The sequence below is a fragment of the Siniperca chuatsi genome, linkage group LG15, assembly GCF_020085105.1.
Source record: "Siniperca chuatsi isolate FFG_IHB_CAS linkage group LG15, ASM2008510v1, whole genome shotgun sequence".
In the NCBI taxonomy this organism is placed as follows: Eukaryota; Metazoa; Chordata; class Actinopteri; order Centrarchiformes; family Sinipercidae; genus Siniperca; species Siniperca chuatsi.
The window spans coordinates 20,111,315-20,126,328 of record NC_058056.1 but is presented as its reverse complement, the minus strand read 5'-3'; the positions used below and the strand labels follow the sequence as shown (position 1 = coordinate 20,126,328).

The 15,014-nt window shown below is 38.7% G+C and overlaps 1 protein-coding gene across 1 annotated transcript; it reads right to left on the bottom strand.

Moving 5' to 3' along the window:
- Positions 1-543: 543 nt before the first annotated feature.
- Positions 544-13,998, bottom strand: pls1 (plastin 1 (I isoform)). Its single transcript, XM_044223917.1, has 17 exons — positions 13,875-13,998; positions 11,655-11,881; positions 10,205-10,295; positions 8,744-8,904; positions 8,530-8,659; positions 7,886-8,018; positions 7,069-7,150; positions 5,710-5,875; positions 4,167-4,309; positions 3,985-4,080; positions 3,525-3,726; positions 3,140-3,218; positions 1,920-2,034; positions 1,669-1,802; positions 1,423-1,546; positions 1,187-1,320; positions 544-1,078 (listed from the first exon to the last, which is right to left on the bottom strand). The coding sequence occupies exons 2-17, from the start codon at positions 11,658-11,660 to the stop codon at positions 940-942; spliced, it is 1,935 nt and encodes a 644-aa protein (XP_044079852.1). The 5' UTR covers positions 11,661-11,881; positions 13,875-13,998; the 3' UTR covers positions 544-939.
- Between the last annotated feature and the right edge of the window lie 1,016 nt (positions 13,999-15,014).

The window sequence follows — 15,014 nt, the reverse complement described above, 5'->3', positions numbered from 1 at the left end:
AAATCAACATGAGTATGTTGTTTTTCTCCTTTATTTAACCTGGTAAAAGTCTCATTGAGATTAAAATCTAATTTACAACAGAGACCTGACCAAGAAGACAGGGTAAGAAATGGCTAATACTTTTACGCTACAAAACAGTATAAATATCCAGTTAAGATGCATAATGAGTTCATCTAAAGCAAAGTAAGCAATGTTTATATATTCATTCAAGTAGGTTTTGATGCACATAATTAAAATATTGGTTTCTACTTGAGTAGGAAATTGTGGCCTAATTCCCTTGCAACTACTGTTAAATAAGAGTGTTGTCAATTGCCTTTCTCCTTTCAAGGTTCTTTTCGCACTGGAGCTTTCAGAGACACTGTGTCTGTTTTAAAGGCACTTAGGAAAGGCTGATTTTTACTGTTTACTCACTATATCAATGACACATGGCTTCAGTTATATTTGTATGTACTTATGGACTAACAGATGTTATAATCTACCTAGTTGAAACTTCTGAAAGAATTTGTATCTAGAGACAACACACACATACAAGGCTGTTTAGTACATTTAACAGATTCTTTTTAATAATTAAATAGCAATATTCAATGCACAACATTTACAAACATATAGGTTAGATATAGTGTGTCTGATTCTGCTTTTCCTTCTGCTGTATCTCCTTTTCTGGTCATACAGCAGAATAAGTAAATAGATGTAATGTCTTTACATTAAATATATTGTAGCAAAGAATAATTAGGAGCTTGTTCTATAAAATCACAGATAAACAAATACAGTGGCTTCGCTGATGAAAAATTATTTCCAACTTTAGGTAGGCTTAAGTTGTTTTCAGGAAAGAATAACAGAGACTGAGAGATTGTCTTGCTCTGTCTGGTGATCACAGCAGAAACTAGAAACAAAATGCATATTGGTGGTTGGTTTCCAGGTGATTTGTTCATGTCTTTTTCAGCGGTTGGCCTTTTTCAAACTGTGGCCCATGAGGCTGGCGAACAGCGTCAGCACCATCTTGGGATTCACATCCACCAAATCATCAGGCAGCGCGTAGACACGAGCTCCGATCTTACGAGCCAATGAGATCGCATACCTGGGAGAGGAACAGGGAGAGTGTGAGAGGAGTTAGGAGATGATGATCTGGTGACAAATACAAAGATGCGGGAAGGGAACAAAAAACTGTTGAGATTTCGTCTTTTACTTGGCGTTGTTGAGTTTATCGGCAGCCTTCAGCACTCCTCTCTCTCCTCTCTTCACCATGTCCCACTTGACGGCACCGGGAGCGATGGCATCGATCAGGTCAATCACTGGCAGACTGGTGCTGATCAGTTTGTCCTGCAGAAAACAGGGTCAAATGCAAATGAGGCCTTGTGTTTAGTCAAGTACACCATGCACTCTCTCTCACACACACACACACACACACACACACACACACACCTTGAAGCTGCTAATCTGTGTGTCCTTGCGTTTCTGGCTCAAGGTGGTGTTGACCCAGCTGAGGATGATCTGATCTCCAACCTTCTCTCCATCACCCAGATCTGACAAAACCAGCACAGTGTACCTGAAGGATAACAGGCAGGATACATAACAAGGAACAATTGTATCCAAACCACTAAAATTGATTCAAAATGGACAGTCTGTCTTTCCCAAACAATGTCCCACAGCCTTGGACGGTGCGTGTACCTCCTCATCAGCTGCCAGACCAGGGCCAGGGTGTGCATTGGACTCCCGTCGTTCAAGTTTTCTCCTCCAATGCCGACCAGAGAGAAGTGAGCTACATCCCTGCCCAGCTCCACAGCATAGTTGCAGTTCTCCAGCTAGGACACGTGAAGAAAAACAATGTTACATTCCTTTTAATTTCCCATCAAAATGTTTTTTTTTTTTTGTGCTGACCAGCTTTCTATTTATTTAATGTGTCTGCACAGTATACACACCTTCTTCATATTGGCCCCCTGGATAGGATAAGGTGGGTTGTTGACTTTCTTCCAGTTCACAGGGACATTCACCTTCTCAAAAAGCTGCAGGATCACCAAACCATCACACAGGTCACTGTCGAAGACAAAACACAGAGAAAGTGAGGAAAGTCAACATACAATCCATATTATGTACTGTGTATGTATCTCAGGAGCTCTACAGAGTTAGATTACATGTACTCAGGATTACAACAACAAAGGCAACTGTAATCCATGACCAGGGCCTTAGCTAATAGCTACCATTGAGGGTATTATTCAGAAGCAGCTGGGTCTGGAGAGGCGGTTGTTACATTCATTTGGGATGGCATCCAGTTGAAACCTCACTAAATCTTGACAAACTATATGTTGTTTGAAAGCACAGAGCCTCACGGTTCCATCTGTGTAAACCATTTTAAGATCAAAGTATCTCTGCAACAACAGATGCTTTTTTTGTAAAAAAAATAAATAAATAAAAATAGGTGAGAAAAAATTTAATCTTTACCATATTGTGCCTCTGTGAGTTTGTTTCAGTATCACCAATTCTAATTAACTATGTACTAACTAATTCTGGCTTTTTGATAGTAAACTTCAAAGAATTACCTTATTTTCAGGCTTGTGCACAAAAAATTGGGTTCTTGTTAAGGCGTTGAACACTGTGTGGATATTTTAGACCCAATATGTTTACAGAGAAAACCAGAGTAAATTTATGGTCAAATGTGGAAAATGTGTGAATAGAAAATGCGGTAATAACATTGCTATTTCAGCTATAACCCTCGAGCAAGACACCCTGCTCAACTCTACCAGTAGAATACTATACTACTACTACTACTACTGCTACTATAATAATAATAACCTTTATTTATATAGCACCTTTCAAAAACAAGTTTAGAAAGTGCATACCAACAAATAAAACAGTGAATATACTCACAAGAGAATGTAAACATATGTAATATATATACAAAGTAAAATAAATATAAATAAAAGAGAAATGTAAAACTAAATAAAAAGTAAGTCTTTAGTAGAAAAGGAGACTGATGTTGCTAGCCTGATTTCCAAATTGCCCAGATGACAAATGTCCTACGACCCTCATCACTGGTTATACTGCAGCCCTTAGGTATAAATAGTTAACTGTAGGAATGTTAAGGATCCACCCTCCATTCCCCGATAAGGTTAACCACATTGATGTGTAACTGATGACATACCAGTACAGGTGGTTGACATATGGGGAGACGCCCAGAGAGTTCATCCAGTTTCGAAATGTTTTCTCTTCGTTGGACTCAGCTGGAAAGACATGAAGACATGATAAACACCGTCACGTTCTCTACCAGCTGTTACCGTACAGTTACTGTCACCTAGTAGGAATGTTTTAGGTTCAGCTATAGTTTACATACAGTAAATATAGATTTACGACTGCCATAACTTGCCTGAAACGTTTATTTTCTTGGACTTTTTATTGGACTGAGTGTGTACAATTTAAATTTTGGGTTGATAGAGAAGCAATGAGCAGCCTCAAGACCATGTGATGATGCAGCTGAACCATGTTGGACAAAATCTTTTTATTCAGTAAGGGTTGTGTCTGTGTCTCACCCTCTATTTGTGCAGTCTCTATGCCATTGCCGTTGATATGAGCCCTCTGCAGAGCAGGATGCATGTTGTACAGGTTGGCTACAAAGGCCAAGTTGAGTTTGCTGTTTCCAGACGTGACGTCATGAGGAGAAACAAACTGTCTGCAGTCCAGCCGGGCCGCCTGTTGCAGCATCAGCTCAGCCCTTCGGTCCAAATCAGGCTCCTTCACATACACATAAAACAGACACACATGTTCGTGCACGGTACAGACACTATACACATATAATCATGCCAGAATTCAATATGAAGGTCACTTTGTTTACTATTATAATATGACCACATCTTACATCAAAATTAATAATTAAGCCTTCAATACTTTAGTACTCATCCTATCACATTTATCAGTTTCTGGTTAACAATTTTCACCTTTGACACTTATCAATTTCTCATTGTGATTTGAAAACTTTACAAACTGACTCACATTGAGGCCGCTCATGTCAATTTTGACGCTCATTTTGTAGTCGTGTTCTCCTTGGAGAGCAATCTGGTCCAACAGGTAGAAGTATGCTCGCGAGTCCTACAGTGGTACAGTGCAAGAAGGGGTTACACTCATGTGTTTGTGTAATTGTGTGTGTGTGTGTATGTGTGTGTTCTGAAGGGGACCTTAATATCTTCACTGAAGTTGCTGATGGTCTTTGTTCCTGCGTTGCTTAGATGATGGTTGACCCAGCGGAGCAGCAGCTCCTCAGGGGAGAGAGACGTCAGATGGTCCAGCTGCTCCCCATCTGTTAGAAGGCCAATGAGACCTAGAGACACACATGCCATCAGTGTAACAGTCTCTATTAAAAGTTGTTTAATATTTTGGGGGTAAAACTCTCTTTGTTTGAGAACAAACACACAGGAAGTGTGAAAACACACAGGAAGTGTCAAAATTAAAACACGTCGCACAACTCTTCTCCAGTACATCAGTCTTCATTCACCAAATGTTTTCGGCCATCTTGCCCTGGTCAGGATGGTGTGACTTGTTTTAATTTTTGGGGAAATTCTGACAAATAAAATGTTGAATGGCATTGTTTATTGAATCTGTCTTGATGTTCTAAATTCAAGCATTCATACTGCATGTGTTTAAAGGGAATATCGACCACCTATCACTATCAGCTTATATGTGTTTAACAGGAGCTCCAAGGTTAAACTGGAGAAAGCTGTGAGGGCTTCGACTGTATTAAAAGTGGAAAAGCACAAAGCATCAGTGGTGTGAAAAAGGATACTCCTGGTGGTGGTAGCATCCCCTGCCCCTTTTGTTTGGATTTTAATGCTTCCTATCTAAAATGCAAATTATCATGTTTGCTCATATTTCATTCCATTTTATCCAAAATAAGAAAAAATGCTCTAAATCCCAACTTTTTGCTGGATTATACAGCACTAAACACAACAGTGAGAAAACAGCAACGCTTCTAAAAAAGTGTAAAAAAATTAACAGAATTTAGTTTTTTCTTGTTTCCTACCACACAGTGATAATGTCACAACTCCTTAAAGGCATCCTGTGACCCCTTGTGGGGGTCCCCCAGGTTGGGAACCACTGCTGTAAATCATATACTGTAAATTCAGCTAAAAATATGTGTGACACACTTTCTGTCCCTACAGTCCTTCCTAACATAGGCCTTGCACATATGGAGGTGAGGGTTTGATTGTTGTTTTTCACCCTTGCACCTCAAAGTGTCTCTACATGCAAATGAAAAACAAGTAGTGCAAGTGAAGAAATTGTCTAATGAAAGTGAAAATAATTTTTTTTTGCATCATTACTTTTATTACTACTGTATCACTATTTCATGCTGGAGCACAGTCACTTACAGAAAGACGTCATTAAATGTCTCTTCTGTTGAGCTCGACAGTTCACTCTTGACTTTGGAAACAGCAGTTAACAAAATTATTTCTACTCACAGTGTGCTTACTGGAGAAGTCTTACAAGTGCTCTGATTAATGAAAAGTTTGAAATCTTCAATTTCCTGAGATCTGACGAAGGGATATGATTGAAAGCTTCCTAACAAGTGAGTAAGTGGAGCTTGAGTAGAGATTGTTTGGTCAATGACTCTTGTGTTGATTCAGCCTTAACTTCAAACTTGTGACATTAATATTTAGAACATGAACCTAATTCCAACTAGGTTTATAGTATAACAGTAAAGTTAATATGTGTGTGTGTGCTGACCTTCGTTCCTGCTGATTTCTATATCAGCAAAGAGGCCAACCTTGATAATCTGCCAGAGCAGTCCCAGGACCAGATGGGGTTTCCCAGCCATCAGATCATGGGCGTCAATGCTCACCACCGTACAGCCGATTGCTGAGGCTGAGTTCAGAGCCAGGACCAGATTCTCCTACAAATTCAAATGATTTGGGAATCAACATGTTCATTTTTGCTCATAGTCAGAGATTTAATAGCCAAACAACAGCCTTGTTGCAATTTCTGTTGTTGTAACAGCTCAGCAAAAACAAAGACTGATTCCTCCAAATAATAACTAACTCATTAGAAATCAAATGCAGCACTCTAATCTAGCTCATTTTAGAAGATGGGTGTTTGGATGCATAAATATAATCCACGAAGAAATAAGAGGCCAAATATGTAAAACTATGATTTTTTTCTTTACTTCTCTACAGAGGATGGAATTACAGAATTACAAGCGACATAAAATACAAAAAAAGAGGAAGCATGCAGTAAAACTGTAACATACTACAAGCTCTTTATGCACAGTCCAACATTATTGGACAACCAATTTTTTGTCTTACAGATCTACATTTATAACTGTTACTGTCTCAGTTGACATATAACCAGTACTAGAATTTATTACGCCATAGCAATTGTTTGGTTAACTTCTAAATAAAACAGAATTCTCATATCTGTCCATTCCATATTAATTTTGAGCCAGCAGCCAGTTAGCTTAGCTTAGCATAAAGACTGGAAACAGGGTGAAACAGCTAGCCTGGCTCTGTCCCAAGGAAAAGAAAATGCACCTACCACCACCTCTAAAGCTCACTAATTAACAAGTTATATCTTGTTTAATCCGTACAAGAACAAAAAAGTATAAAAATGACAATTCTTCCGCTGGTTGCCTGGCAACCTCACTGTGACAACAAGACTGCAAGAAGTCGCTGCGCCCAGTCAAGAAATAGTGCAGCACATAATTCCCCATAAAACCACAAATTGTTGTTTTTACACTTTAACATGTTATTTTGTGAAGTTTAGAGCTGCTGGTGGGCATATTTTGTTACCTTTAGACAGAACCAGGCTATCTGTTTCCCCCTGTTTCATGCTAAGCTAAGCTAACAGGCCGCTATGAGAGAGGTACCTATCGATCTTCTCATCTAACTCTTGGCAAGAAAGCAAATAAGCATATTTCCCAAAATGTCGACCTATTCCTTGAATTTATGATACAGCTATCACAAATCTGGTACTTCTTCGCTTGCACGCCTCATTATATGAATATGTGTTTACAATTCATCTCAAATTTCTCAGTATTTGCAGTGACTAGGTGTTTTGGGTTCACTAAACTGATGAAAAGCTACTACTCACTGTCATTTTGAAGGTGGCAAGTTTCTTAGTGTTGATGACTCTTTCGTCAATCGTGTCAGGCTGAGACAGGTTGATCATTTTGCTGAAAGAGAACAAGGAGTGTGAGCGTGTGAAAAATGAAGTGAGTCAGTAAGTGAGCAAATTGCCTAATGTCCTTTCAGACGTACAATCTCAGATTCCTCACTGCAACAGCCTCTGTGAAATGTACTTGGTCTGTCATGCGGTGAAACACTCACTCGGAATGAAAGTGAACAAGGAGGAAGAGTGAACCACTATAAAAACTACAATAAAACAGGATCATACCCATTCCTGCTTTAACCTTTGTTGCCGCAGAAAAGAGTAAAATAATCTTTGCTATGATTGCCACTCCATGTGTCAGTGTACAGCACGTCAACAATGTGTTATATTTAGAGGATAAAACAAATTGATTTACATTTGCAGATACTGTAGGATCGATTCAACCCATTTATCAGTCAAAAACTCACATTGGAGGTGTTTTTTATATTTTATTTGCAAAGAATTATGGGAATCAATAAAATAGCAATGAAAGGGTACTTGAGGTAACAATAATATGAAGGTATGCAATCAGAAATCACCCAGATTGAACCTGCTTATTAAGACTTATCAGACTTATCAAGAAACATTTAAAACACACTGTATGGAGGTGATCAACTATGTGTGTACCTGATGTTACAGTTGCTCATGTGTGTGCATGGAAATGATTACGTATGCACGTATTTGCACTTGTGTATAGTCATGCCTGCGTGCATGAGCACAAGTGTGTATGTATGTTTGTGTGTGTGTGTGTGTGTGTTACCATAACAGGATGCCATCGCGGACAGAGGTGAAGAGGCTTTCATCGTCGGGGTTCATGGGCAGCAGATGTTGGCAGTCTGGATCTTTCGCCAAGGCTTTGTTGATCCAGTGGACAAATGCCACCTTCTCCTCATCTAAACACACACACACACACACACACACAGACACACACACACACACACACACATTAGGATGTGTCAGAGCTGAAACAATTAGTCGCTCAGTAACAGTAACTATTTTGATAATTGATTAATCGCCAATTTTAAAGCAGAAATGCCAAACATTTGCTAATTTCAGATTCTCCACTGAAGAGAGCTGCTGTCTTTTTTTCTTTTATATAATAGTCAATTGAAAATCAGTGGGTTATTGATTATTGTTCAGACAAAACAAGCAATTTTAAGACATGACCATGGGCTCTAGGAAATTGTTATGGAAAATTTTTCACTATTTTCTGAAGTTTAACACATAAAATGATTAATCAATCTAGAAAATAATCAACACATTAACAGATTACTGGGTATTCCATTTTCAGAAAAATAGATACTTACTTCTGTGACTTGAATGTAATGTCAATACTATTACTAACACACACACACACACACACACACACACACACACACACACACAGTGCATACTCTCTCGTACCAGAGTAGGAGTGCTGCGTTCCCTCGCTGGAGTTTCCTGACATTCCCCCGAAGGAGCGGATCCCATCTCTCCTTGTGATGGTTTTCCTAAACGTCTCACTGAACTCCTTGCTCTTCAGCTCTTGATAGATCTGAACATTGACAGGCTGTGTTACTCCATGTGTGATTGGATGAGTAAGTTCATACATTTGCTCACAATCTGCATCAGAACTTACAGAAACAAATTCCTCAAAGCTGATCTTCTCGTCCTTGTTGGTGTCTCCAGCGATGAAGGTCTCCATGATCTCTCGCACCTTGTACCCCGGCAGGGAGAAACTCGCCTCTCTGAACAGCTCCTGGAGCTCAAAGTCACTCACGAAGCCGCTGTTATCAATATCTGAACACAAATAGACACACAGAGAAGTGCACACACAGATATAGTAAATCAATTTGCTTCACAAATATTAATCTGAAAGTGATGAGCCCAATATTTATTGGTAAATATTGCACACAGATGATAAATGCAAGGAAAACACAAGTCTGGTAATTCTTTATTAACAGGTCTTTCCTAATAATTTCCTAATAGTTTCCAGGAAGGTAATTTGGTACTGATTATAGAGTGAATAAAGACTGTTATTTGAGTTGTGTTGAGTTTGCTTTATAAATAAACTCCATATATGCTGAATTGTATGCTTTCCTACAGACAAACTTGCATGTTCAGCTGACCTGCTGTGAACTGACCAAGCTTTTTGGCTTGTGATGCCTAAAAATGAAGCAATGTCTTGTCTACTTGTGATCCCTCATCACATTTTATTGCCTTAGTGTGAACATAAGTTGAGAGTGATCAACCAAAGAGTGATTTTGCATTCTTGGATTTTTTCATTTGCAGGCCTAAAGAGCTCAAAGTATACAATATTTCACAAGACTTAGGCAGAAAAAATATCAGAAAATGTTAATAGATTCCTTTTTAGTTCTTTTTAGCTAATCTAGCGGTCCACCGCTTTGTCAAGACTGAACATATTCAACAACTATTGGATGGCTTAAGAGTCAATACAAAACTCATGACATTCTCGTCATAAAATAACATGGTAACAGTTATAGACATTGATTTAAAACACTGATGATGTTTAAACTGTACAGAAATGAAAACCAATAGTATATACATGTTGCAAATACTAAAAAAAACCCAAAGGTTGTATTTGTAAAATTTCTCCAGCTCAGTTTCACAACTTTGCTGACCCAACACTAGATATGATATCATAAAATCTCAATTACTTGAAATGAATTTAATTGGAAGTGTGCCAACTAAACACTGTCTCCATTTGATCTATAATTAGTACCAAGTGTTACTTGTGATTTTAAACTGGACAAAATCTGTCACACCCACTTTACATGTCTATCTTTTGTGCTTTGTATTTGTATAACATACTGTAATAGGAATGCCTTATTTATATTGCTTTCAATCTTTTGTAATCATACACTTAAGGTGATTAACTGATAAAATCTGGCAACGTCTCATTATTGCATTTGGAAATGCCTCACACACTAAGTACATACAATCGACAACCCAAGCAATAAAAATCAAGAGTCATACTTTATGGTCGGCTATAAAAATCTTACGTAGGTCAGAACTCCCTGTCAGTACAATTGTAGGGTTAGGCTAGGTGTGTGAGTGTGTGTGTGAGTATGAAACTGACCAATTTTATTAAAAGCCTCTCTGAGATCTTCCAGGTCCTCTCGGGAAATCTGTGTGACATGATTCTCCATAGTAGCTTCTGCTTTGTGTACCTGAAACATGCGCGCAAGCACACACACACACACACACACACACACACACACACACACACACACACACACACACACACACACACACACACACACACACACCATTTTAGATAATACTGGACACACAGTAGAAGCTGATTTTGCAAGATGGAGCAATATGTCGACTTAACAACGGAGCAGTGGTGGAAAGTAACTCAGTACATTTGCTCAAGTACTGTACTTCACTACAATTTGAGGTCCTTGTGCTTTACTTGAGTATTTCCATTTAATGCTACTTTATACTTCTACTCCACCACATTTCAGAGGAAGAAATTGTACTTTTTATTCCGCTACATTTATCCTACAGCTGTAGTTACTATTTACTTTTCAGAATAACATTTCACATTAAAAAACACATGATATACTTAGAAAATACAATGCATTGTTAAAGATTAAACCAGTGGGCCCCAACTCTTTTTGGTTTGTGACCTCAAAACTACAGAAAGTGTGTGTGTGCAGTTTGTTTCAGATGTCTATTAGTTGGTAGCAGTTCCACCAAAGAAACATTTGATTGATTTTAGTCCAAAGAGGTCAAATTTCACAAAAAAGCAAAAAATTAAAACGGTTGTATGTCAGGACTTTATTTTTCTTCGTTCTGTTTCCATTTATCATCTCACAATCCCTCAGATTTATCTGGTGACCCCTAGGTTGGGCACCACTGAACTAAACTAGCTAACTGTATATAAAGTGGTTCAACCTAGCTCCACCTCCACCAGCTAACAGTAAAATGATGCTTACACATTGATGCATCATTACAGGGGAGATTTTAGCAAGATGACTACTTTTACTTTTTTGATTCTTTAAGCACATTTTATAGCTAATACTTCTGTAATTTTACTTAAGAAGGATTTTGAATGCAGGACTTTTATTTGTAACAAAGTTACAAAGTTTTACATTGTTGTATTGGTACTTTTACTTAAGTAAAAGATCTGAAAACTTCTTCCATCACTACAAGGGAGTGGGCAAACACATACATTTACTGCAGATGTAGAGACTTAAAATCATTCAACCTCAGAAACATAGCTAACAAAAGCTGAGTCTGACGATAGAGATGGGAAAAAAGCAGAAGAAAAATTAGGAAGTGTCAGGTTATATACTGGAATTTGTCCAGGGTAGTTTTATGACTTCTCACTTGTCAGCACAGCACTGACATTTCTTTACTCTGCACCGACTATTCACACATACAGGCACATTCACACTCCTTAGGTTCCTAAAAAAAAACCCCAGAGGTCTTAGCATTTTAAAATAAAGTCTCCCTTTGGGTCTTTGCTTGAGGACACGACAAAGGAAAGACAATGTGAGATCAAGACAGAGACAAAGTACCTTCATAAGAGTCTGTGTTCCCTGTTAGCCCTGTCTTGAGTTATACAGTAAGCCTCGGTGCAGATCCCTCTGGACTGGCTACAGGAGTCAAGTCTTCCAGAGCTCTACGAGGCTTCAGACCGTGGCAGAGCGGAAGCTGGATCCCGGAAAGCCTGGAGGGCTGGTTATCTTTCCTAGGAGGAGTCACTCAGGAGAGGCACAGAGTGGACCTTTGGCCTGCCTGGACCCTGGGACAGGCATAGTCTGACAGTTAACATTTAATACCTCAGCTGTGTCATCATGTTATTGTCTGTAGAAAGAGGTTAATCTGTTTGTCTTTAAGTACATATCTGACTTATAATACACCTACAGTGCAGTATACTGTTCGGTGGAGAAAGCATAGAAAGTTAAACACTAAAATGGGTGCACAAGACATTCTGTGGGGACAACAGGCAGGAACGGAAGAGAAACATAAAAATCAAAGACTAAATCAATTAAAACACTAACAAGGATAATTAAATAATATGTGTGGCAAATTGGCAGCAGGTGCTGCTATGGGGCCAGTTTTGCCCTGAAATGAACCTTTGCTCTTTTATGAGGACTGACCTTATCTTTGAACGTGACCAAACCTTATCCATATACAATTTAAAGTAAATTCGCTTTCTTGCCAAGAGTTAGGTGAGAAGATTGATATCACTCTAATGTGTGTGCCTGAAGCTGCAACCAGGAGATGGTTAGCTTTGCTTAGCATAAGAAGTGAAAACGGGGAAACAGCTAGCCTGGCTGTGTCCTGGTGCAGCACATAGTCCCGTAAAAATAAGACTTGTCGTTTTTATAATTTGGTTTTTGCATGAATGAAACAAACCAGATACAACGTGTTAACTAGTGAGCTTTCGAGGTGCTGATAGGCAGATTTTGTTTGTTTGTTTTGAGTGGTTAGCTGTTTCCCACTTGTTTCCTTAATGCTAAGCTAAGCTAACCTTGTCCTGGCTCTAGTTTCATATGCCTATTTGTAACGGTGAATTTCAATTTCTGTTTTAGCCAATTGGTTGCCACTTCTGTTTACCTGTAGTAGTTTACCTAGTAGTTTACCTGACACATTTCTGCTTCATACAATTCCATTATGTATCCATCTGAAATTATTGACACATTCACTCAGTCAGATTGATAGTTTGTTGCTTTACTTATTGTTCCAGTTTCCCAAGTAAACAGCAACAATCCTTCCTTTTACAAAGCTGGAATTTATCTATCAAAAGTAGCAAAAAACCCCCAAATATAATTCAAACAAATGCAGTCCAAATGGTCAAAAAAGGTTTATCGAGCCAAACTGACTGAGATTTTACATCTGACTTCTGTTTTCTCACAACGCTAGGATGCGCACTTTGCCAACAATGAATGACCTTTAAAGTGTACCACAGTATATTTTAACTACACCAATAGCAAAAATAAACACAACTGGTTATAACTACCTTTCTTAGAGCAAACATTGTTCATAATTATTTAACAATTATTCACATATAGAATTATTCATTAACAGTAAGATATGCTAAAAAACACTTCACTCTTACAATATTTAATGGACAGATATGAGAGTGGTATAAATCTTCTCATCTTACTCATGGCAAGAAATAGAATAAGCATATTGCCCAAAATGTCCAACTATTTCATTTTTTGACTGTACACAGAAGTAAGTGCTGCTTGTGAGGCTCAGCTCAGGGCAGACATTTCAAATGGTCATCAGTTAATAGGGAATTTCAATGAATAAATGTAAAATAAATAAATGATTCTAGTGTCATGATGTCTTTTGTCACATTTTGTCACAGACAATGCTCACATTTTGCAATTCTGTTTAAACATTTTTAAAACATGAGGCCTGTGTTTGCCTGCACAGCTTGCCTCACTGCCACACAATGCCCTGTAACCTGAGGCACAGAAACCACTGCATTACTTAGATTAAACTGCCCCACTTCACAGCAACACTGCCACTTGACTGTAGCGCTCACTATTTATTCCAACACACAGCAATGCTTTACAGTAGCAGATTATGCCTTTTTGTTTTCTTGTCTTTATTTTTCTTCCTAAATCAGTGTCATTTGACCTGTGTGTTTAGCCTAGGAACCCTCCAGGCAACATTTTCCTGTAGCTATGGCATATAAGAGTTTACTTTGTGCAGCAAAGTTCACCTGTGTTTGAGAACATTCAAACTGTAATGTAAGGAAAGAACAGAAATAAGGAGCTTACATTTAGTACCAGGCAGGCTGAAGGGCTTAGAGTCCGAAGCAGGGCCAGTCCAAAGTAGAAAATCAGCTTGCTGCAGACTAGTTTTGGGCCCCTTTCTTCCTTATTTTCCTTTTCCAGCCCCTTCTTTTCCCTTCTCTCCTTTCTATTAACCCTTTTCCCTCTCTCTTCACCTTTTTCTTTTCCTCGCCTCCCCTCCTTTTCTCTGTTTTTACCTGTCAGCCTCTCCTTTCACCTCTACCGCTGCTTAAAAAGACACAGTCCCATAATCAGCCAAAACCAGGACACAGGACTGTGCAAAATGTGTCTCTCTTGGCTCAGACAAAATAGTAAAGACATTTTTAAACCTTTTTAAACAAAGTCATACAGAATCAACATTTTGCCTCTGAATCTACACAGCTCCAGGACTCAATCTTTCTATCTCCCCTTCTGGTCTTTCTTCCTCAGACACCTGATCAGCCCAGTTTCATTCAGTGACTCTGAGGGGCTCTCCGGTTACCCTCTCCTCCTAATCGCCGGTCTCAGGTAAGCGCTCCACCTCCAGCCGTTGATGTACCAGCCACGGTTTTGGTTGTGGACCCTGAGCCAGGATCAGTTGATGTAAAAGTGTAACAGCCGGCCAAAGACTTTCTCATAAGCCTCCTGCATTATTCACAGGCACCTTAGAGCACATGCACAGGAAGGCGGATAGAGTGAAAACCACATACAGCACACACACAAGCATACATGCACACAAATAGATTTTAAAAGAGCCTAAATAGTCTGAATTTCTATACAAAGTTTTCTCAGTGCAGGTATTTCTACTCTTTTGATCATTGAGCTTATTGTGACACTCAAATTAATTACCTTTATGAGCTTATAACCTAAAAATATTACTGGTATAGACAAATGTTGCTACAACCACTACTAAAATAAAATATTGATATAAGTATTATTATTGGAGTTAAAGGCCTTTAATTTAAAGGGTCATGCATCATACTTCTGTTTCACAGGTTGGTTTTCAGTTGAACCTTAACAATTTACAATAACAAAATAAAGGGAGAAGGAAATCCAGATGTTCAATGACTAAATTTGAGAAACACATGAGGAAGAAGCCCTAAGAGTCAAGACCAACACTCTTTAGGAGCCCTTGGTTTATGGAGA